At 35.9% G+C, this 22,868-nt stretch overlaps 1 protein-coding gene across 29 annotated transcripts in view; it reads right to left on the reverse strand.

Moving 5' to 3' along the window:
• The window catches only part of TBL1XR1 (TBL1X/Y related 1), a 172,682-nt gene continuing 149,814 nt past the window's right edge, over positions 1–22,868 (reverse strand). For all 29 annotated transcript variants that reach the window (XM_082727703.1, XM_082727699.1, XM_082727684.1 and 26 more), the window contains 7 exons: positions 21,285–21,345; positions 13,369–13,490; positions 13,155–13,229; positions 9,698–9,825; positions 8,721–8,886; positions 5,669–5,770; positions 1–4,835 (listed from right to left, as the gene is read on the reverse strand). In XM_082727703.1, coding sequence (XP_082583829.1) covers positions 4,809–4,835; positions 5,669–5,770; positions 8,721–8,886; positions 9,698–9,825; positions 13,155–13,229; positions 13,369–13,490; positions 21,285–21,345 — 681 coding nt within the window. In that variant the 3' untranslated portion in view covers positions 1–4,808. The remainder of the gene's footprint in view (positions 4,836–5,668; positions 5,771–8,720; positions 8,887–9,697; positions 9,826–13,154; positions 13,230–13,368; positions 13,491–21,284; positions 21,346–22,868) is intronic.

Genomic DNA, 22,868 nt, shown 5'->3' on the forward strand with positions numbered 1-22,868 from the left:
TAATATCAAAATATATTTTATTCTGGACCTCTTTCAGATCTGATTCAAATTACAGTTGTCAAAGCAATACAATGCAAAGGGAAACCGCAACAACAACAACAACAACAAAAATGTGCCTAGAAAGGATAAAAGGGTCATTGGGGACAAATCATTGTGATGTGGAACCAAAGTACATCGTGAGTGTAATTAACATGGTCCAGGACAGCAGAGAACATCTGGATCAGTCTTCCTTGCACAAGAATCATGAAAACTGAACAAGAACGTTCTTTAACACGTACAAAAAACTGTCATGGGCTGGTTTACACTTTTACAACAGTTTTAAAGTTAACTGGATAACTAAAGAAATGATGCAGACATTTTAATCCAGTGCTATAGGTAGGCTCACAGAATTAGACCCAAAGGATTTGCCAAAATCAAAATAAGAACATCATAGCTACAATGTCAAAGTCAGTTAAGAAGAAAATTGCTTCTGTATTTAGGGGTCACAGAGCCACAAAACGCAGTCTGTGTTTGCTTTTAATGAGATGGATAAGTAAGTACATTGGACTTAGATACAACATGCAGAATGTTTTCTTGAACTTATGCAGAAACTCCAAGAAAACATCGTAAAACAGCTTACTAGGAAAGAAAAAGATGCCCTAGTTATTCACCCTGCTTCAACACTGTCAACAGAAAGGCAAAAATAAAGAATGCTATTAATACTTGAGAACTACTGATATTAGACATCAAATTTCTAAATCAGTGTATTAAAAAAAGTGAACACTTCCTCATTTTTCTCTCATCTACATTTAACTAGAATCATGTTAAAAAAATTGATATTGAATGTGACACTTCAGAGCTACTACCGGAAGGAGTAATTCTTAACTTCCCTACTCTCCTTCCATCCCTGCTGATTCAGAAGGAAAAACAAACAAAAACAAACAAACAAAAAACCAACCAGGGTCTCTTGTAGATTTGCTGCTATTCCCCAAAATGTTGGCATTTGCTGCCATGCCACAATGTTGGTCCACTGAAAGAGAATTTCCGTGGAAACAGTCAACAGTAATTCACCAAACGCAAGCACCACCCTTAGCATGTGAGAGTAAATGCAGGTTCTATAGAAATGTACAATGTGCTTAAGATGAAAACGGTTTTGAAAAGAGTAAACAGCGCTGCATTTTAGATTTATTTTTCTGCTTACCTAGTAAAATCTAACATTTTTGCTCACATAAGGACAATCATTTGTGAATCACAGGTGATTCCTTCAAACAGCAAAAATGCATACTCTTCTTCAGGCCTCTAAGCAATAATAGTTTACATTACTCTTAACAAAATCATTCTACATAAACAGATAGCTCCTTAAAAATAGTACTCTCTCATTAAATCTAATTTGACAGAAAGAAGTCTAAGGAAAAAAGGAGTGCTTTATAAGTGAAAAAGTACAAATCTTTGGCCTTTCTCTTGACATTTTTATATGTCAAAAAGCAAAAAACCTTCATGTAATTCAATCTAGTAATTACTTTTTGCACCATAATTTGTTTTTACACCACAAAAGGAGGCACTTTCAGTATCTGTAAAAGGTGTTTAATCCTAAAACATACTTACCTAGAGAATTATTAATTAAAACAGAATTCAATATACTCTAAAATCTATTAGAAATTAAAAGTTACCACTTCTAAAAGTCATTTGAAAGTCAATGATGGTACCTGATCAATGACAGAAATGGGGTTTGGAACAGATACAAGAATGTATGTGATTCCTACATGGAGAAGAAAAAGAAGATATTCCTTTATGGAGTTTAAGAGTGACAGCTGCTCTTTCTTTATTCTACTTTAATCAATGAGTACTCTATTCATTCAAGTTTTCCTTTCTAATTTTCCTTGTAAGTTTCTTACAGTAGCTTGTACAACGATATACAATGAATACCATAAAACATCTACTGGAATCAGTTGATCTTTAGGAATAAGTTCTCAGGAAAAAAAGGAAGGAAAAACGAGCCAAGAACCTCAAATACAGAATTGTGCAGGCCGTGAAACTTGGTCTCTTACAATCAAGTTACTGCTCAAATTTGAGGCAATCTTACTTTTGTCTACTGGAGCAGCATCGTGGCACATCAGCAGGCAATGATGATGTTGAGAACAGCAGCAAAAACAAACGACTGTATGCTCATGAAGAACCCAAGCCTACAAAATGGATACCTTTCCAATAAGTTTATACTTAAAAGACCCAAGATTTTAGGATAATAAAGCTCTGTATTTATAATCTTTTATATGTCCTATTGTGGCTATTATGCTTAAGTAAAACAGCTGAAGATAAAGAAAGAAAGAAAGAAAAGGTGACAATACCATCAAAAGGTAGCTGTCTACTCTGGCAGCTATACTGCAGAACTTCTTGACTATCTTTTAATCAGCTGGGGGGAAAACGTCAATAACTGTATGCAAATGAATAAATTGTCCATATCAAAATACAAAAGTACTATCAATAATCACCTCTGACTTTCAGATTTAAATTCAGTGCAATTGACAGATGCATCACTAAAGGAAAATGCAGCTTAACCTACTCAAAACATTTGTGTCTATTCCTGGGAGCACATTTAAAAATTATTGCACAGATTTTTAAATTTTTATTTATTTTTTTTAAACAATAACAGAGGTCAACCACAGGTATGGACCTCTAGCAATAAAAGCAGGATTTCAAGTGCCAGATACTCAGCATATTAGGTTTCCTACATAGGTCACAGGGTAATAGTTCTAAATATCTATAATGTGATCCAAAACCCTAAAAACAGCTGGCACAAAACCATCATGAATGACTGCCTCTCTGGATGGAAATTTTAAAAAATATTATTACAGTATCATAGTCCCCACTAACAACAACTGGGGTACATATAACAATGTATTGTGAAATTAAGTGTATTTATTCTCTTTACCAATAGCAAATGCTATCCTACCTTAGTAAAACCAAGACTTGCTTCAATCAATGCTGTTTTGTAAAAACAGCAAAACAACAAATGCTGAAAATCAAAGTTGCGTTACTTGGGTTAAATCGGGTTTCTATTTCAACTTAAAACACAGGTTAAAATTTTAGTAGTAAAGGCCTCAAAATAATTAGTGACAGAAATAGTGTTATAAATTTGCTAAGCTTAGTAATAACTCCTTAATTAAAATCTTTGAGATATAAATTTGACAACTATTCTCTTCAAAATGGACACTTGTGGATACTTCCATTAATCATGACAAACCTGTTAGTCATACATATAAACACAGCCCCGTGCTATCTATCATTTGCACATTCTGTGTATTTTAGCTTTTAGTTGCATGAACACAAGAAGAGGTTTGCTCTGATACCTTATCTTTCAGAAAATACTTGATATTATAAACAGAGTAAAAGACATGATATAGTAGTGATTACTAAGAAAAAAAAAATAGCAGCTTAAATCTATCCGTATTTGAAAAAAATGTAGTCACAAGTACCACGAACGCAGAATCAGAGCAGCAGGGAGCTTAGTGCAATTATACTTTTTTTTTTTTTTTAAATTCTGAATCACTGCTATTTAAAAACACCTTGAAGCAAGTCTTTTGTTTTAAAGATTGTTTTTAAACTAAGGTAGCAAACATTTTGCCATGTAATGGCAGTGTTATATGCCGTTATCTTGCTTTGTATAAAGAAAAACAACATGAGAGATTTTTAATACTGGAGTTTGGTTACATTACATATTTAAGCTTCTACATAGAATGATGGACACTTTGAGAAGCTAATCCTTATCCAGAAACATTTTAATCTCTTAAAAAACAAAGCAAAACAAACAAACAAACACAACAACAACAAAAAAAAAACCCCAAACCTACTTTGCTCCTTTTCACAATAGTGCACATTTTAACCATAATTTAGTTATGGCTACAAAACATCAGAAGATTTTTTTTTTATGCATCTTCTCTATGGTATTAAAAAAAAATTGTGCCCTTCTAGTCTTTAATTGGCAGAAATATGTCCCAAAAAAGAAACTATTGCATTTAAGCCACATCACCAAAAAAGAACAAAAAAACAAAAACAAAAAAACAAAACAAAACAAAACAAAAAAAACAGAGCATAATATCCTTTCACTGATGTGTCTTACAGATTGACATGACCAAAGTCATCTATTTTCATTCAACTTCCAATTCCCCCTTCCACAACATGCACCAACTGAATATATGCTCTGGGAGCCATAAAATGTACCAAACATCTATCTCTTCAAAAGAATGCATTAAAATATTTTTAAGAATTTTTTGTTTAAAAGGTGAAAAAAATATAAACAAGAAACTGATTCACTCCCTTACTTCATGCATCCATAAACTAAACCAAAAACAAAGTTTAAAAGCAAGAACGAACTACTGCTGCAAGTTTTTGTTAAGTCCATTTTCTCTGTACATACAAACTGCTCAACTACTGAAGGGAAAAAAGAATATAATCCATGGTGTCTTCTGATTCAAAGGGGAGAAACAAGGCTGTCATTAGTATCCAAAAACTGGTACACATATGGGCTGCTTTTATAACGCATATTTCTCTCTCTCTTCTGTTTTTCATATCCAAAACTTCTAAATGCTATTTTAGGGGCACAGCAGATTAGATTCCAGCACTTGGTGAACAGAATTCACAAGCTGTGACAAAATTCTGTCATCTTCAGGGTGCAATTTTGTTTATATACACTGTATGTATATATTTCTTTTAGATTTGGCTGTAGTGGACTGGCCATGGTTCAAGTGGGACTATAGCAGTACATGGGTCAGGGACAGTCATTTTGGCTATGTACACATTCATAGTCGGTCCATGGCTTCCAACTAGTAGCGCTATTTCCGAAGGTCTAATACACAAACCTGTAAGAAATTAAAATAATCAAAAGTGTGTTAAGAATTTCATTGTACATTTTTAGTGTAATGTTTACCTCCTAGTTCATGAATCTGGTAAAGCAACATTAATCATGGGACTGGGCACTTAACGAACAGAAATCAGACAAATTGTCTAAGAGGTGGAGAAAACAACTACAGGCTAACACTATAGAGAAAGAACCATGGCTAAAATTTTGAAGATCTACTCTCTGTTAATTAAAAAACAGAAAAGAATATGCTCAAGATAGACCATTTCCTATCTTTTGGGCCTAAGTGAAAGAGATCTCAGATTATATTAAGCTATACCTTCAGAAAACAGCTAATGGCTAATAGCCTCTTCATTTTCCCTTTGCTTTCAGAGCTTTGAAAGCCAAAACTAATATTTCTATTAAGAGCTGGCCAATGTCATCCTGAAAGTCTTTCAGTATCACACGTTCCTCAGTGCAGGACTCAACTGCCTCTACCGGCCCCCGCCCTGGGCCACCAACACTCTTCCGCAAGGAAGACAAGGTAGGGATAAGCATTAAAAATTCAAATGTCTCTCAGAGAGGTATTCTTCTACACTCAATTTCATCAACAAAGGTTTCCATTAAAAATAACCATCCATTTCTTGGTTATGAAGATACGCTTTTGGCAAACACAGCCTGTATTTTATTCATATTATTTGAGTGAAATAAACAAAAATATACAACCTCCATTAAAAAAGATCAGTGCCATAAAATGTATTTTGAAAAGAAGACTTGTAGTCACGACCACAATAAGCCACATTTATTTACTATGCTTACACACCCACCCTCTTGGAAACACTTCATTATACTTACTGAACCATCTGATGCACTGGCTCCAACTTTGTCTCCTGCTGCATTCCAGCAAACTTCAAAAATTCCACCTGTTCCCCTATAGCTGTGAACTAGAGCACCTGTCTAAAAAAATGAAAAAAAAATTCTTAAAAATGAGAACATATATTATTATAAATCCAAATTACTGAGGTAAAAATACTATTATGGCATTATTTCAAGCAATCAGATAGAATTTAGCTTTGACTCCAAAATAAATTTAAAGTTTTGAAATACTAGAAATGTGATGATCCTTCTATAAAATGATAACACTTGCCTGCTCTCAACAGATCAAACACACACACAAGCGTGCGCGTGCGTGCGCCCTCCCCACCCACCTCGTTTCTCCAGTAGTGATAACCATTCTTAGCTATCTTTGGCCTCCTTGAGATACAGTTAACCATGGAGTAAACATTCAATGTATGACCTGTCATAAATAAACTGTTGTTGTTGAAGGGTGGTGCATAAGTATAGCTAACATGTAGAGACACAAAATAAAGTTCGAATTTCTTTGATAAAACATCCTAAAGAGAAAGTATAATAAACTAGTAAAGACAATTCCAGTGTAAGTCTGTTAAATTAGAGGTGATTAAAAAAAGTGGGGGGGCGCCTCAGTGGCTCAGTGGATTAAAGCCTCTGCCTTCGGCTCAGGTCGTGATCCCAGGGTCCTGGGATCGAGCCCCGCATCAGGCTCTCTGCTCAGCAAGGGGCCCGCTTCCCCCTCTCTCTGCCTGCCTCTCTGCCTACTTGTGATCTCTGTCTGTCAAATAAATAAATAAAATCTTAAATAAATAAATAAATAAATAAATAAATAAATAAATAAGACCAGAATTATTCAGCCACCCACTGAATAATTAAACATTAGTTAAAAAAAAAAAAAAAACCACATATATTTTCCTAGAAAACCAGTCATTAAACAGGGCAAAGATCAGAGACTCTGCTGTGAGAAACTGGAAAACAAAAAATATGCTTCCAGCTTTCTGTCTAGCAGAAGTATGTCTCAGCTTTATGAAAACCTAAAAAAGTAAAACTAGAGGTAGCAGATCTACCTAAAAACAACATGGCAGCAAGTCATGTACCTTGTAAATACCTCCTCACACAGCCAATCCTAATTTAATTACGTAGCCAGAAGTCTCTTTTCCCTTGCTTTCCTCTTCTAGAAACCACAGGTGCATTGCTACAGCTTATCACATCAGAAAGATTCAACTGTTTTCTTCCCCCTACCTAAATTTTTTTGCAATTTAAAAGATTAATGAAAGTGTGAGTCTAGTATGTATTGAGTGTATTTCTATGGTTAATCAGGAGAAAGGAGTGGCACCAACAAAATCTAAAATCAATGTATAGGAATTAAAATCTACAGGACAGTAAGCTTTGGTGCTTAAAAAAACCAACTTTCTTTACAAAGCACTTAGCAATTTCTAAGCTCAGAGTAGGATATAATTGAACTAAATATCATGGTCAACAAACTAGAGCTATAACATTAACGGAGACCAATGGATTAATACAACTGACCTGTGAAATGTATGGGTAACATATCATATGAGTGACAATCCAAACGAGGAAAGAAAAAAACTTGATTTATATTTGACAAAAAGACAGTGAGTGCACTAAAAATTCACTAGATATAAGTTTACTATTTTCAAACTTAAAAAAGTAAAATGATACTTTTTTTAAATAAATAAAATCTTTAAAAAAACCTATGCTAACAATGCAGGTATATACAAATGTCTATCAATGCAGTATAAGAGAATCTATTAAAAAACCACAGTAAGAACATGGTATATGAAAGAAGTGGCATTATGAGACAGCAAAGGGGTAAACAGTGTTTAGATAACTGGCCAGCCATTAAAAAAAAAAAAATTAGATCTCTACCTCAAATCATACATGTAAAAATTAATACCAAGGGGATTAAAAATATAAATTAAAAAATAAAACAGTGAGAGCATAAAAGTGACAGAATCTTAATACTTTTATTCACAAAAAATGTCAGAAAGTATAGAAGAGAAGTTAATAAAAATAGTTACTTGCAGGGGATCAGGAAGCAAATGAGAGCTCTAAGACTTCCCAGTGTATACCTTTTCAGTGTTTAGGGGAGACCATCTGAATGTGTAACTTAATTAAAAATGATATCCGAGGGGCGCCTGGGTGGCTCAGTGGGTTAAGCCACTGCCTTCGGCTCGGGTCATGATCTCAGGGTCCTGGGATCGAGTCCCATATCAGGCTCTCTGCTCAGCGGGGAGCCTGCTTCCCTCTCTCTCTCTGCCTGCCTCTCTACCTACTTGTGATCTCTCTCTATCAAATAAATAAATAAAATCTTAAAAAAAAATGATATCTGAAAATGATGATTTATGCACAATAGTCTGACCAAATATGATGATCAGCCACACAAAGAGAAAGATCTAGCTCACGGCAGTTGCATGCGGGTGTACTATGACCACCTAGGAAGTGGTCACTTATGGGGTGAAGGAGTCAAGCAACTGCTATTAAAGAAAACAGTAGGTGGAGCATAAACACTAAAAAGGTGAGAAGATGAAATAAAGTAACTGGTTGTTTTCCCCATTTTTAGGAAAGGCTCTCTCTACACAACTGTTCCTACAAAGGTAGTATAGTTTTAAGTCTATTCCTGATAAATCACTATTCAGCCACAAAATCTTGTCCTTTAGTACATTTTATTAACTGCTTGCTCATTTATAGCTCCTTTAAAGACAAGTTTTTTTAAAAATAAAGAAACTACATCATTTATCTAAACATGTATCTTAAACTCTCACATTTCAGGTCAGCAAACTTTAAAAAACAAACAAACAAACAAAAAAACAAGAACCTAAATTTATTTATAAATTCTGGTCTACATTAGGAAAACATAACTTCAATTGGCTTCAGTCTTTATTTGGCTGTAAATTAAAAAAAAGTACTCACTCAAAAACTAAGGATTGAGTGATGTCATAAAAGGAATGACAAAAGAGAAAAAAGAATTTGTACAGGCAAGTGCTTCTTGTAACTATGAAAGCAGGTGATGATTAAAATAACTGAGACATACCTGTGTGTTCCAGATGTGCACACATTTGTCAAAAGAACCACTTGCCAGGTACCTGCCATCAGGACTAAAAGCCACACTGTACACAGGCTCTTGGTGTTTTGTCAAAGTATGGATGCAAATTCCTCGGTCTACGTCCCATAATCTAACAGTAGAATCGAAGGATGCACTGACCAAGGAGGAAACAAAATGACTTTATAAGTAATGGAATATTCCCAAGCCCCACCCCCAATCAATAATATTCAGCCATTTCTAGTAGCCAGCTACAAGTTCCTTATGAGATGCAGATTGGGCTGTTAGGAAACAGGTGTTCTAGAAGCAAAACTACAGAGGAGAGGGCGCCTGGGTGGCTCAGTGGGTTAAGCCGCTGCCTTCGGCTCAGGTCATGATCTCAGGGTCCTGGGATCGAGGCCCGCATCGGGCTCTCTGCTCGGCAGGGAGCCTACTTCCCCCTCTCTCTCCGCCTGCCTCTCTGCCTGCTTGTGATCTCTCTCTGTCAAATAAATAAAATCTTTAAAAAAAAAAAAAAAAAACTATAGAGGAGATAAGGCAACTTAAGGGCATCTCCAAGCCTCCAAACTGAAAAAACAAAATGAGCCAATTTCACTGTATTCCTTAGCTCTTTTAATTCTTCTGTATTGACTGATTCATGGTTTTGAATAATGTACTGACTACATTTTTAATTTTATTTTAATGCTTAAGAATCTTTATTATACTATGCCTCAATTACTTGAGTTTAAATCAATATTTGATACAAGTAAATATTTGATAACTCGCTATAAAAATCCATTATGCCCTGAAGTAAGAATAAAACTCCCAAGTTTAAATGCTCCCATCCAAAATAATAATAATAATAATAATAATAATATTTTTTTGAAGGATACACTCCCATTTCATGGAATCTTTCCTAACTCTGTCATATTTATTAGAAGCTTTTTATGTGGAAGATTCATAAAAGGAGAGTAAAACGTAAATATTACCTTGCTAACATAAGGTTGGCATTTGGATTATTTGTCCCTGGCCCTGTGGGACTCCATTTGATAGTATAAATTTCTTTATTATGTGCTTGCAAATCATGGACACAATTGTCTTGTTTCATACTCCATATCTGTGCAAAAAAGAAAAATGTACGCAATTATATTTTCCCATACAAAAGATACATTTAAAATACTATTGTGCCAATATAAAATATAAACAGTACAACCAGAATGATGATTAGAGATCAAGGGACTATTTGCAAAGAAATTAAAATGTAGAACTTGTTTAATAATTATCTCTCTTTTAAAAAATGACAAATTAGCTCTAAGTCCTTCCCAAATGTTCACTATTTTGAGGCTTCAAGATTGAATTAGCTGTAGTTCTAAGATTGGCTTTGAGAGCCTAAGATGGTACAAACTTCAACATTTATTAAGTCCCTTAGGTAATGATCCTAAAATATTTAAGGCATTAGTTTTAACACTGTCCCTTAAATAACAGATGTAGATTATAAATTCCTCTTAGGATTCAGAATGAGAAAGTATTTTGTAACAGAGAAGGGCAAATAGATGAGCAACTTGCAAGTAATATATTCCTGTAAGAACACTAAAGCACAGGGAACAAAACCAAAACCAAAAAGGCAAATGGACTATATAAAATTTAAAAAGCTTCTGCACAGCAAAGGGACAATAAAGAGGCAACTTACAGAATGGGAGAAAACATATGCAAACCATGTATCTATAAATAAAGGGTTAATTCTGAAAATGTATGAGGAACTCTTATAATTCAACAGTAAAACCCCTAATAAACCAATTTGAAAATGGGCAAATGACTTGAACAGACCTTTCTTTCAAGAAGATATACAAATGGCCAGTAGTTATATGAAAAGACGTTCAATGTCACTAGACATGAGGTAAAGGCAAATCAAAACTACAATGAGGTATCATTTCACATCTATTAGGATGGCCATTATAACATAAAAAAGACAATAAATGTTGAGAAGGACGTGGATAAATTAGAGCACTTATACACTACTGGGGATGCAAAATGATAGCTACTATGAAAAACAGTACGGAGGATATTCAAAAAAATAGAAACAGAACTAACCATATTATCCAGCAATCCCACTTCTGTGTATTTATCCAAAAGAACTGAAATCAGGGTCTTAAAAATGTATTTGCACTCCCCATTCACTGCAGCATTAGTCAAAAAAGTTAAGATATGGAAACAACCCAAGTGTACATCAATGGATGAATGAATAAAGAAAATACGGTATTACATATAATGGAGTATTTATCATTCAGCCTTAAAAAAAGGAATTCCTAACTATGCAACAACATGGATGAATTTTAAGGACAAATACTGCATGGTTCCGTTTATATGAGGTATCCAGAAGAGTCAAGCTCCCAGAAGCCAAGGGAAGACTGGCAGCTGCCAGAGGCTGAGGGGAAGAGTATTGGGGGAGAGCTAATCCACGTGTGTAAATTTTCAGCTCTATAGTCTATAGTATCATGCCCATAGATAACAATACTGTGCTGTACACTTAAAAAATCGGATAAAAAAGGTGTTTTCTTACCATAATAAAAGTTTAGAAAATGACTCACAAAGAACAAACCATGAAAAATAACAAAGCAATAATTAAAGTTAAAACGATGAGTACAAAATAATTAGCCTTGCTTGAGCTGAAAACGTATGTGTACAGAGGTTTAAAATTCGTATTATTACTGAGCAAAAATTAAGAGAAACCAACTCTGGTATCTGCAGCAAAATCATTCAATAAAGATAAATCTTGACAAACACAAACACACATCAAACCCAACCGACAACAACCAAAAAAAAACCCACAAAAATTAGGTGTGTTTCACATGTCTGCCTGTAATGTATCTAATAAGACATAATGAAACAAACCCATAGTGTTTTGGGATCCTATACATTTATAACTCCATGTAAATAAGCCCCCAAAATATGTTTCAAAACTCATTTCATTTGACCTTTCGACAGCATCACCTCCCTTGAAACATTCTTCCCTGAACACTCTCATTCCATTGGTCATTCCTTCTCAGTTTCCTTTTGGAAGCTCGTTCTTCTTGAGCTGGTAACTGTTGGACGTTTCTTAAGATTTTCTATTTCTAAGATTCCCTTCTTTTCTTGCTCTGTCCTCTCTCCCTATACAGCTTCATCTAAGTCCATGGCTTTCAATGACCACCCACCTGCTGAGAAGTCCCAAATGTTTATGCCAAGGGTAGAGTTCTTGGATCATCAAGCCCACCTAGCATCTCCATCTGCCTTGTTCAGTTTTTGCAAGACCTTCCGACTCATGTTTCATGTGCTCAGAACTGCTCCACTACACAGTATCTTATCGACCCATCTCGCTTCTGCTTTAAAATTCTGACCTTTGATTATTTTTAGGACAAAAAGCTAACACTTTCTAGCTCAAACTTAACCTAACTGTAACTCAGTAGACTCTCCAGCCACTGACCTTCTTTCATTTCCACATATGTGCCATACTCTGTTTCAAAAGGTTTTGCATGCAATGCACTTGCATGCAAAGAAAACTCAGGAACAACAGCAATAAGTAAAGTCTTTTTACTAGCAGTGCTTGCAAGGAAGCCCAGGCTTCAGAAAACTATATAACTAAGAACACAGCAGGTATTTAAGGAAAAAACGCCACCAGGTTACCAAGGTTTTATTTTTGTTCACAGGAGGAAAAGCAGTTTTCCCTCATGATTCCTCCATCTGTAAGGGTCAGCACATCTGCAGCCACTGGCATTGCAGAGTCAAGAATAAAATTATTTTCAGAAGAGTTACTATGTTGCAGGAAAGGGCTCAAAGCATCATTAATATTGGAGATTAGCATTAAGTTGTTCTTTATCTCAAAAATGCTTTTTTTTTTTCTCTAAGTGTGATGTGCACAGGTGCAAGGTGTTAGTTTTGCTTTTAGTCACACTGACAAGAAAAACATAAATCCATGCTGAGTTGCTGCTGTTGGCACGTCAACGAGGCTCACTCACCAACTAAGCAATTCTCTGCTATAGATCAGCTTCTAGCAAGGATGATCTACATTCACACCACAAAATCAAATTTATACAATTCACAGAATTTCAGCAAAATCCACAAATGTTATAAAGACCTGTTACTTATTAGTCAAATTTTTACATGTGCAAATAAACTTTAATTGCACCAGTATATGATCTTCTAGAAGACAACTTAAGACAGATTTCTTAGCACCACAATTCCTATCAAACAGTCTTATTTTTAAATAGAATTTATTTGTGTTTTTTAAACATTTGAAATACTTCACAAAATAAAATTAAAAAAAAAAAAGATTAACTATTAAAAAGTATTAAAAAGTAAATCCTGACCTCCAGGGTTTAAGTGTTCGATGAACTCTAAGACAGACACTCTAAACAATCTAAAAATGGCTAGAGCAGCCATTCTTCGTGACACTGCTGGGCAAATTACCTTCAAAGTCATGTCATCAGAACAGGAGGCCAGAAGATTGCCAGTTGGGTCCCATTTGATAGCATTCACTTCATTCTAAAAATAACAGGAAATATTCACATTTTCATTTTTAGACCTGATTACTCTTTGGATATTAAACACACACACACTTCAAAACCACTCTGTAATATTACTTATTCATCATCATCACTTTGGAGGGGGGGAGGCTACTCACCGTGTGTCCCTGGAATGTTTTAATAGGTCTGTCTTGTCCTAATTTACAGACATGAATGCACATATCTGTACTACAAGAAGCAAAGGTATTGTTGCTCTGCCAATCAACATCCAGTGCTGGTGCTGAAAAGGAGAAAGGGCCAGGTTTGTGTTCATTCCACATGTACTGGAATCTAGGAGCTTTCGTTTTGAACCATGCTTGGACATTAAGTATGCTAATAGGAACTTAAGCATTTTAGTTTATAATTTTTAAGTCAGTAATAGAACTTTGAAAAATGAACATATCTAAATACCACAATATTAAATTTCAGTTCAATTGTCTCTATATGAGACACAGCCTACCAGAAAGTAACACAGGAGATTAGGGTTCCTAGAGCTTGCTCTGTAAGTTACTAGCACTGCATTCTTGGTATTGCATTTATAAACCTTTAAAAGTGATGTTATACTTCCTTTTATTTCTAAAATTCTCTTGAGTGTTCCATGGACAAGGGGGCTTGGTTCTACCACCCCTAACCGTGGGGCCCCAAGCAAGTCATTTAACTTCTCATGCTATTTTCCTCATCTAAAAAAGGGGATAAAACTCTTAAGCTTAATACACAAGGATACTGTGAAGATCAAGTGAGATGATGTGTGTGAAACCGACTTTGTAAATTACAAGTTAGACAAATATTATGCTGAATAATTTCCAATCCACCCAACTTGATAATATTGCATATGATCACAAATACATTTTCTTCTAAGTGATTCTTGTCAAATACCTCTTAAAACCTATATCACTGAATTTAAAAAGACATTCAAAAGCTGGCTAATTATTAATAGTTATTTTAGCTCCGATATGATTGGAGATTCTTTCTTTTCACTTCCCCCCTGCTACAAGGTGCAAAAGTTCTCTGTAATTTTAATGCAGATTAACATAATGACATCAAGTAACAGGGTTAAGCGATAGGAGCACACACAAAAAACCAAGGGATTTAGGGCATTACCCAAGAGAAGTTTTTACATTTCATTTGGCTGGAGGTAAGGATCAAAAGATGACACAGGATCAAAAGAAGACCTATGAATGTGAACCTCATATAAAACTCAGATTTTACTGTTCTTATAATAAAGTTTTATTAAAACCTAAACAAGTTCATTTGGTTACATATTATCATGGCTGCCTTGCACTACAAGGGCAGACCACACTGGCTCCAACAGAGATTCTACAGCTTATAAAGCCTAAAAATGTTATGTTCTGCCCTTTACAGAACAAGTTTACCATTCAGAGCAAACACAGACAAGGAGAAAAACAGGAAGTTATAGTGAAGCTCTATATTCCCATTAGAGATACAAAGCATTTAATAAAGTAGGTCAGAACTTGTGTCTACGGGAAAGAGAAAAGAAACACACTTCCTAACTGTTATATATCTATGCATAATAGTAACTATTTTTACTTTGAGCATATTACAAATAGGTATTCTGAGCACCATTAGACAAATAAGCCAAGCAAGCAGAGAGAAGAGCAGGTTGTGTTCTACTACCATCTAGGGCAATATGACTTCAGAGGGGTCTGTGCTCTCCCTCCTTTGCACACCCGGTCTACCTGCGCGGTGTCCAAGTCCCAATTTCTGAGTGTTTGGCTCTAAAGGGCTCCCATGGTAAACTTCTTCAGAAATGCCTTGTACTGCTGCCTCCAACAGTGTCGTCCCCTGCCCCCCCGCCCCCGCCCACGATGGCTAGTACCCAATGTCTGGTGGTATGTAGTTGGGTTTCAGAGGGAAAAGGGGGAGATTCAAAAATCTAGCATGTGGTTCAAGATGAGAAAAACTTCGAGGTATACTAAACACTCCGAAGCCCTGCCTGGATCAGGCTGAGCGGGGCTCTCTTCCCCATCCTGATCCCTACAGTTCCTCCTTTGTTTCTCTTGAGAGTGCTTCCTTAACAAATCATGTCACTCAAATGCTTGGCTCAAGGTCTGCTTCTGGGAGAATCCAACTTAAACCAGCCAGTAAACAAACACGCAGGCCGACTCTGATGAGCACTACGTATGAACTGCACTGCTGTCTGCGCACATCACATCATCTCAGATGCACGTTTGTGGCTGTCCTGTTCATGGTCTGCTTGCCCTCAGGGCCATTCTTGTCCACACTGTGCTCTGCACACAGTGGGTGGACTCTTGCAAATTATATATCCCAGGCTCCTGTGCCTACTGGTTTTCAGATGGATTCAGACAGTGGGAGACACTGTCAAGAGCCCAAGGTCAAAAGAAACAGAGAAGACAGGCAATTTTGCTTTCCTCTTTCTTTCAAGGCTGGGTGCCTGGCAACAGCTCCTCCAAATGCCTGTTCTTGCCAGGCAGTCTTGTTTCTCCAGTTCTAATTCCCACTGGGTAGTTGGATCCTGCCTTCTCTATAGTCTTAGGTTTTCTGCAGTTGTTACACTCTGGGTTACCTCATAGTCCTCTGGTTTTCACTCTTCTAACACCTCTGCAACTATTTCCTTGTACTAAATTCCCCTTCTTGGATTAGATTCTGTTTTCGTGACTGGAATCTGACTCAATGACTCAATACCTACTATATTTTCATTTTGACATTAAATACCATTACATAAGATATCATCTCAAAAATAATTTTAACAAAATGTTTCTTTGATAAATAATTGGTTCTAGTCTTAAGTGGTGGTGGTGGGGAAGCCTGAAAAATCTAATAAACTTAGAAAACAAAAGTATAATAAAATGCTACAAAGAATGCCAACAATCTGTCACAATGTATCAGGATGTTAATTTGACGCAGAGCTGTCTGCAAAAATATGAGATGGGAGGCTAAGAAAGTGGCACTTAAACAAATACACCATTAGGTACCAAACCAAACAAAAACTGTATGAGTATGTAAAGCTAACTAGGGGGAAGATGGGGAATGCTGCAACATGAGTTGTAGGATTTATGCTTTGTGATACACCTGGCTCATAAAATACAGTGGTTACAAAACTGGTGTAATCTAAGAACACCTACCTCCTTTTTGTTTACTCCTAAAATAAAAGGAGTCTAGGTGATGCAAATTCTTTAGAAAAGGAATACATCTCTATGGGACGCCTGGTTGGCTCAGAACAAGGCTATTTTTTTTTAAAGATTTTATTTATTTTGACAGAGAGGGAGAGAAATCACAAGTAGGGAGAGAGGCAGGCAGAGAAGAGAAAGGAGGAAGCAGGCTCCCCGCGGAGCAGAGAGCCCGACGTGGGGCTTGATCCCAGGATCCTGGGATCATGACCTGAGCCAAAGGCAAAGGCTTTAACCCACTGAGCCACCCAGGCGCCCCAGAACAAGCCTCTTGATCTTGGGGTTCAAGCTCCATGATGGATGCAGAGATTACTTAATAAACTTAAAAAAAAGAAAGAAAGTAAGTAATGCATCTCACAACAAAATGCACTTTTATGTAAGTGATATGTGAGAGGTGTGTTCGCTATTACTGATCTCATTTTATACATGATAAAAGAGACTAGGAAAAGTTAATTTGCGTAGGGCTATTACTGATCTCATTTTATACATGATAAAAGAGACTAGGAAAAGTTAATTTGCCTAGGGCTACACGATCTTTTAAAATCTTGGAGCTAAGATCAAAATTTTTGTGTCCTGCAATTTTTGACGTATTTCTGTTACCTCCTCCATCCTTCATAGTTTAAAAAGGTAACAAGTGAACCGACCCTATGTAGTAAGGAGAGAAAGACATTTATTACTCATCTGCATTTTTTAAGAAACAGCTTTATTAAAATATAAATATATTATAAATATAAAATTCATCCATTTAAAGTATACAATCCAATGGGCTTGGGCATATTTTATTATAAAGTTTTAAATACTGTGGTCATATATAACCTGAAATGTCATTTTATTATGTGTATGATCAGTGGTATTATGTTCACAAGGCTGTGCAACCATCACTATTTTCCCACTTGTTCATCACCCCAAGCAGAAACTCTGTAGCCATTAAGCAATAATGCCCCGTTTCCCCCTCCCCCCACTCCTGAGAACCTCTAATCTTTACTTTGTCTCTACGAATGTGTCTGTTCTAGATAGTTAATAAGTAAAATCGTACTATTCATCTCTTTGTGTCTGCTTTATTTCACTCAGCATAATGTGTCTAAAGGACATTTGCACAGACATTTCACTTAACATAATGCGTATAATGCACATAAATGTTGCAGCATATGTCAGAATTTCATTCCTCTTCATGGCTGAATAATCATTGTACGTGTAGACTACCTTTGGTTTATCCATCTGTCTGCTGATGGACACTGGCCTGTTTCCCCCTTTTGGCTACTGTAAATAATGTTCCTATGAACAATGACAAAGAATCTGTTCAAGTCCCTGCTTTCAAATCTTTTGTATATATATCTAGGTGTAGAATTGCTGGATGATGATATGGTAATTCTATGTTTAGCTTTTTGAGGAACTGTTCTGTTTCCCACAGTGAGTGAGTGCACCAGTACACCTACTTGCGAAGTATAAGGGGAATAATTTCTCCAAATTCTCATGAACGTTATTAGTTCTTCTAAGCATACTAATGGGTATGAAATGGCCACTTACTGTAACTCAGCTGCAATCACGATTTATGCTTTATGCAAGAGAGTATATAGGAGACAATGGAGCATAGTAATTAAAATACGGTAATTTAAAAAGCATAACAGACTTCCATTTCTGGTCAAGATGGAGTAACAGGAACCAAATTTACCTCCTGCCCAAAACAACCAGAAAACTTACAAAATATATGAGAAACAATTTAAGACAGTAGACACCAGGCAATAAAAGACAGAGGTTCCTGAGAAAATGGGAACCAACCATCAGTGTGCCCCTTCTAACTACCCAAGCTTACTATCTGGGGGAAAAAAGTCCAGGTCTTGGCATAGGGAAGAAGAATCTCTCTAGGCAGAGATCAATGAATTTCCTGAAGAGACAAAGCTGAGAATCTACAGAGACCTAGGCAGCTGGAATTATCAGGACACATTACTGGAAAAGAGAGTGTTACACAACAGAGATGTCACTTAGTAGTAATCAGAAGTAAATTTATAGTACTAAATATCCATATTATAGAAAAGCAGAAAGGTCTAAATCAGTGACCTCAACTTCCACATCAAGCAAATAGAAAAAAAAAGGCAAATTAGATTGACACTGAAAGCATGATACATAAAAGACCAAATAAATAATTTACAGAACTAATCAAGAGTAATATAACTCCTGATCTTTGAGGGAAAGTATTGCTTTTTCTTTTCTTTGAAACAGAGTTGACACAGAGGGATGCTGTTAAAACAATGCAAAGGTGAGCCAGAGACTTTAAGGTAGCATTCGTAAATACCTGATAAACTTGTATCCAGCATACAAGAACAACTCCCAACATTCAGTAGAAGAAAACAATAAATTAAAGATCCAAAGATCTGATCAGATACTTCACCAAGTAAGATCTCTATATGGTAAATAGCACATGACAGGATGCTCAACATCGCTGGTCATTAGGAAATGCAAATTGAACCACAATGGGATACCAATATCCAATTAGAGTGGCTCCAATTAATGACACTGACTGCTTATCAAGTGCTGACAAGGATATGGAGGGACTAGAATATCCATTGCTGGTGAAAATGTAGGCTTTGGAAAAACAGTTCAGCAGTTTATTAATGTTAAACATATATTTCCCATACAATGTAGGTATTCTATTCTTAGACATTTGCAGAGGACAAATGAAAGCACAAGTCTACACAAAGACTTGTACATGAACAATGACAGCAGTTTTATTTATAATAGCCCCCCAAACTGGAAACAACCCAAATTTGCTTCAACAGGGGAATGGATAAACAAACTGGTGTATCAACATGACAAATAACTATTTATCAATTAAAGCAAATGCAAAACAATTTTTCAGAGTGCAAGAAGCCAGACCAAAAAAAGGCTGATTCACTTCACATGATGTAAACTAATTCCTAGTGTGGAAAGACCATGGGTCTAGGGAAGAAGGGGGAGATCATGAAGGGGCAGGAGGAAACTTCTGAAGTTCACAGGTATATTCATCGTCTGAAGTGTGGTGACAGTTTCCATGGTATGTACATGTCAAAATATATCAACTTGTACAATTTAAGTATGTATAGCCCATTTTATGATAATTAGACCTCAATAAAGCTGTTAAAAAAAAAACAAAAAGCATGGCAATAAAGAATATCCTGAGTAAAAAGCTTACTTATAAAATGACTTTAATACCACTGACCTCATCAAGTTGCAGTCAGGACTAAATGGGATCCTGTATACAAAGAGCACCATCTCTAACACAAAGGTGGTTTACGTTTTATAGTCGTTAGTAACAATACCAGATGCTTAATTTATTTCAAATTTGCATTACTCCTAACAGTTAGGAGAAATTTTTGAATAGAAGAGCCAGTGACCTAAGAGGACTAGAAACAAAGGTGGAAGTAAAACAGGTAAACAAAAACTGATGTGTAAACACCTATTATTGTGATAGGCTTTAATGAAGCTGAACTGTTTAACATGATGGTTGCACACTTATGTTACCCAAACAATGCATAGTGGTCACTTCGTACCTTATTCGGCTTGTTTAGTCACACTATTCAGAAAAAAGACAAAAAGCTAGAATGTCAGAAGCTGTTTCAGTTTTAAAGGTGATGCTGTGCCACTGGCTATGTGTGAAAAGGATGTTACCAATAATGTGAAAATAACCAGTTAAATTTCATCAGCCTTGTTATCAACTCTTTCCAACTATAACGAAACCTTTAAAGCAGCAGTGAACTCAGGCAGTCCTACTGCTCTAACTTAGCTGCCTCCTGAATGGCACAGGGGTTCAGGCCCTTCCACATGCAGCCAAAATTCCACAGTGAATTGTTTATTCCCCCAAAACTTAACTACTAATAGCTTATTGTTGACTGGAAGCCTTACCATGAACAGAAACAGTCAATAAACATATATTTCGTATGTTATATGAATTTTATACTGTATTCCTATAATAAAGCGATAGAAAATAATAAAAAAGAAAATAAATTTATGGTATTACAGTTGTATTTATTGGAAAAAACTAAGCCACATATGTAATTGGACCCACACAGTTCTAACCTGTGTTGTTCAAGGGTCAATTGTAGTTATCAGGCATCTTGTTCTAGTTTAATAATGATCATCAGGAAAACTTCCTGAGAACAGCATGAAGAGAGCAGGTACTAAAATCCAGCTGTCCCTACTCATCAGGTTGTATACCCTGGCACATGCATGGTTCTATACCAAGAAGCACACTATTGGGAGGTGGGCTGAATTTTTGTATTTAAGTATCAAATTATCTTTTAAAAGAGAAACCCATTTAAGGCACCAAAGTTCCAACAATGCTGGGCAAGTCTAATTTTTAATTTCAGGCACATAGGAGGACTGACTTAGAAACATGAGTCCAAAATGAGAAACACCACCACCTAAACTCGTATGAGTTTATAAAGTTTATATAGTATTTCCATATATACATTATTTAGTTTTATCCTCATAACAAATAGGCATAATTATTATAACAAATAGGCATAATCATTATCCTTCATTTATAGATAGAGGAAATGAGGCTCAGAGAGGTTAAATGACTTGCTCCGTCTAAAAGGTTGTTAAGTGGGATGGAATTGCTATTCAAACTTAGACCTCCTGATTCAGAGATCTACATTCTTACCATTAGATAATACCAACCTAATTGCACTAGGCTGCAAAATGATTTTTTAATGGTACATTTCACAGAAAACGTTTGATGAGCCCCTGACAATTAACAATCTGAAAGTCATGGAACATCAACTCCTCAAAGGACTAGTAACAAGACTGATATTTGATATTTCAAGATTTTATATGAATTATGGCTTTTAAAAGTTTAATTAGAAAAACAGAAGAAAGCCCCCGTTCTCATATAAATTGTGAAGATTTACCTGAATGAAAGGGAAACTGTTGCTTGGCTTCACCAGTATGTGCATCCCAAATAATTGTAGTCTGAGATTGAAAAGAAAAACATATTAAGAGGTTAAAAGAAGCTCATGAGGGGTCCTGGGTGGCTCAGTGGTTTAAGCCTCTGCCTTCAGCTCAGGTCATGATTCTCAGGGTCCTGGGATCGAGTCCCGCATCGGGCTCTCTGCTCAGCGGGGAGCCTGCTTCCCTTTCTCTCTCTCTCTCTCTCTCTCTCTCTGCCTGCCTCTCCGTCTACTTGTGATTTCTCTCTGTCAAATAAATAAATAAAATCTTAAAAAAAAAAAAAAAAAAAAAAGCTCATCATAGGTGCATAAATTAGATGCCTAACTATGCTAAAGCAATAGGAAATGTCAGGGTGAATTTAACTTTAAACATTTACTTTATCCCCAATAGTACAGCGAGGTTATACTCCATTCTTAGGAAAATGACTATTAAGTAGTTGCATTTATTCCCCTGGTGATTTTTCATGAGTCAACTTCCTTCAACTTCCTTCAACAACTATTATTAGTTGTCTATGGAACACCAGACATATTACACTGCTTAAGAAACTCAACTGCAGAGGTGCCTGAGTGGCTCAGTGGGTTAAGTTTCTACCTTCGACTCAGGTCATGATCTCAGGGTTCTGGGGAGCCTGCTTCCCCCTCCCTCTCTGCCTGCCTACTTGTGATCTCTGTCAAATAAATAAATAAAATCTTAAATAAAAAAAAAGAAAAAGAAAAAGAAACTCAATTACAATAATGTATTTAATGCAATTTTTTTTTAAAGCTTTTTAACTATTAGGCAAATTCTTGGATAATAAAGTCATCAACCAATTTTCAATACTAAAGATTTTTAAAGCTCACATTTACATATACGGGCAGCTTGAATTTTGACAGTATTTAAGATAATGTCTTGTATATTATATCCAAGTATGACCCATAAATCTGCATGGATATATTCACAATTCCTTTAAACACCCTCCCACCACTAGTTTTGTAATTTTTAGGATGTAAAGTATTATACAGTGACAGTGGTTATTAATAGGACTTTTCCCTCCTATTCCTGGACTCCTTTATTTTTCTTCCTTTTTCTTCCTCTCCGATTTCATTTTTGAAAACTCACTGAGTTAACAAGCACACAAGCATACACTTTCCTGGATTAAAATTGTCCTATACCTGTATTAATTTTGGGAGCTAAGACAGAGGGGATGACCTAAGAAAACAAAAAGCAAGAAGGCCTTATTTTCAATCTACCCCTATTTCCAGGTCTAGTTGGGTAGAAAAAGCTGCAATGACCCTGCATTTTTCACATTTTCAATTAAGCAGCAGGAGTTCGGCTAACTGACCAGCTCTAAGATTTCTCAAGGAATCACTCCAGAGCCATTTTCATGGCTGAGATAAACTAGAAGCTAGAGAAAGGAAGCAGAATATGGGAGGTATGACATCCATTATTTGAGCAAAGATGAGTGGTCACAAAGATAAAAGATAAATGGCATTGTGATGAGTAAACTGAAGAAGCAGCTGAAAGAAAAGTTAAGAGTATTTCTACTATCATCATGAATTCATACC

The sequence above is a fragment of the Mustela nivalis genome, assembly GCF_964662115.1.
Source record: "Mustela nivalis genome assembly, chromosome: 1".
Taxonomy (NCBI): Eukaryota; Metazoa; Chordata; class Mammalia; order Carnivora; family Mustelidae; genus Mustela; species Mustela nivalis.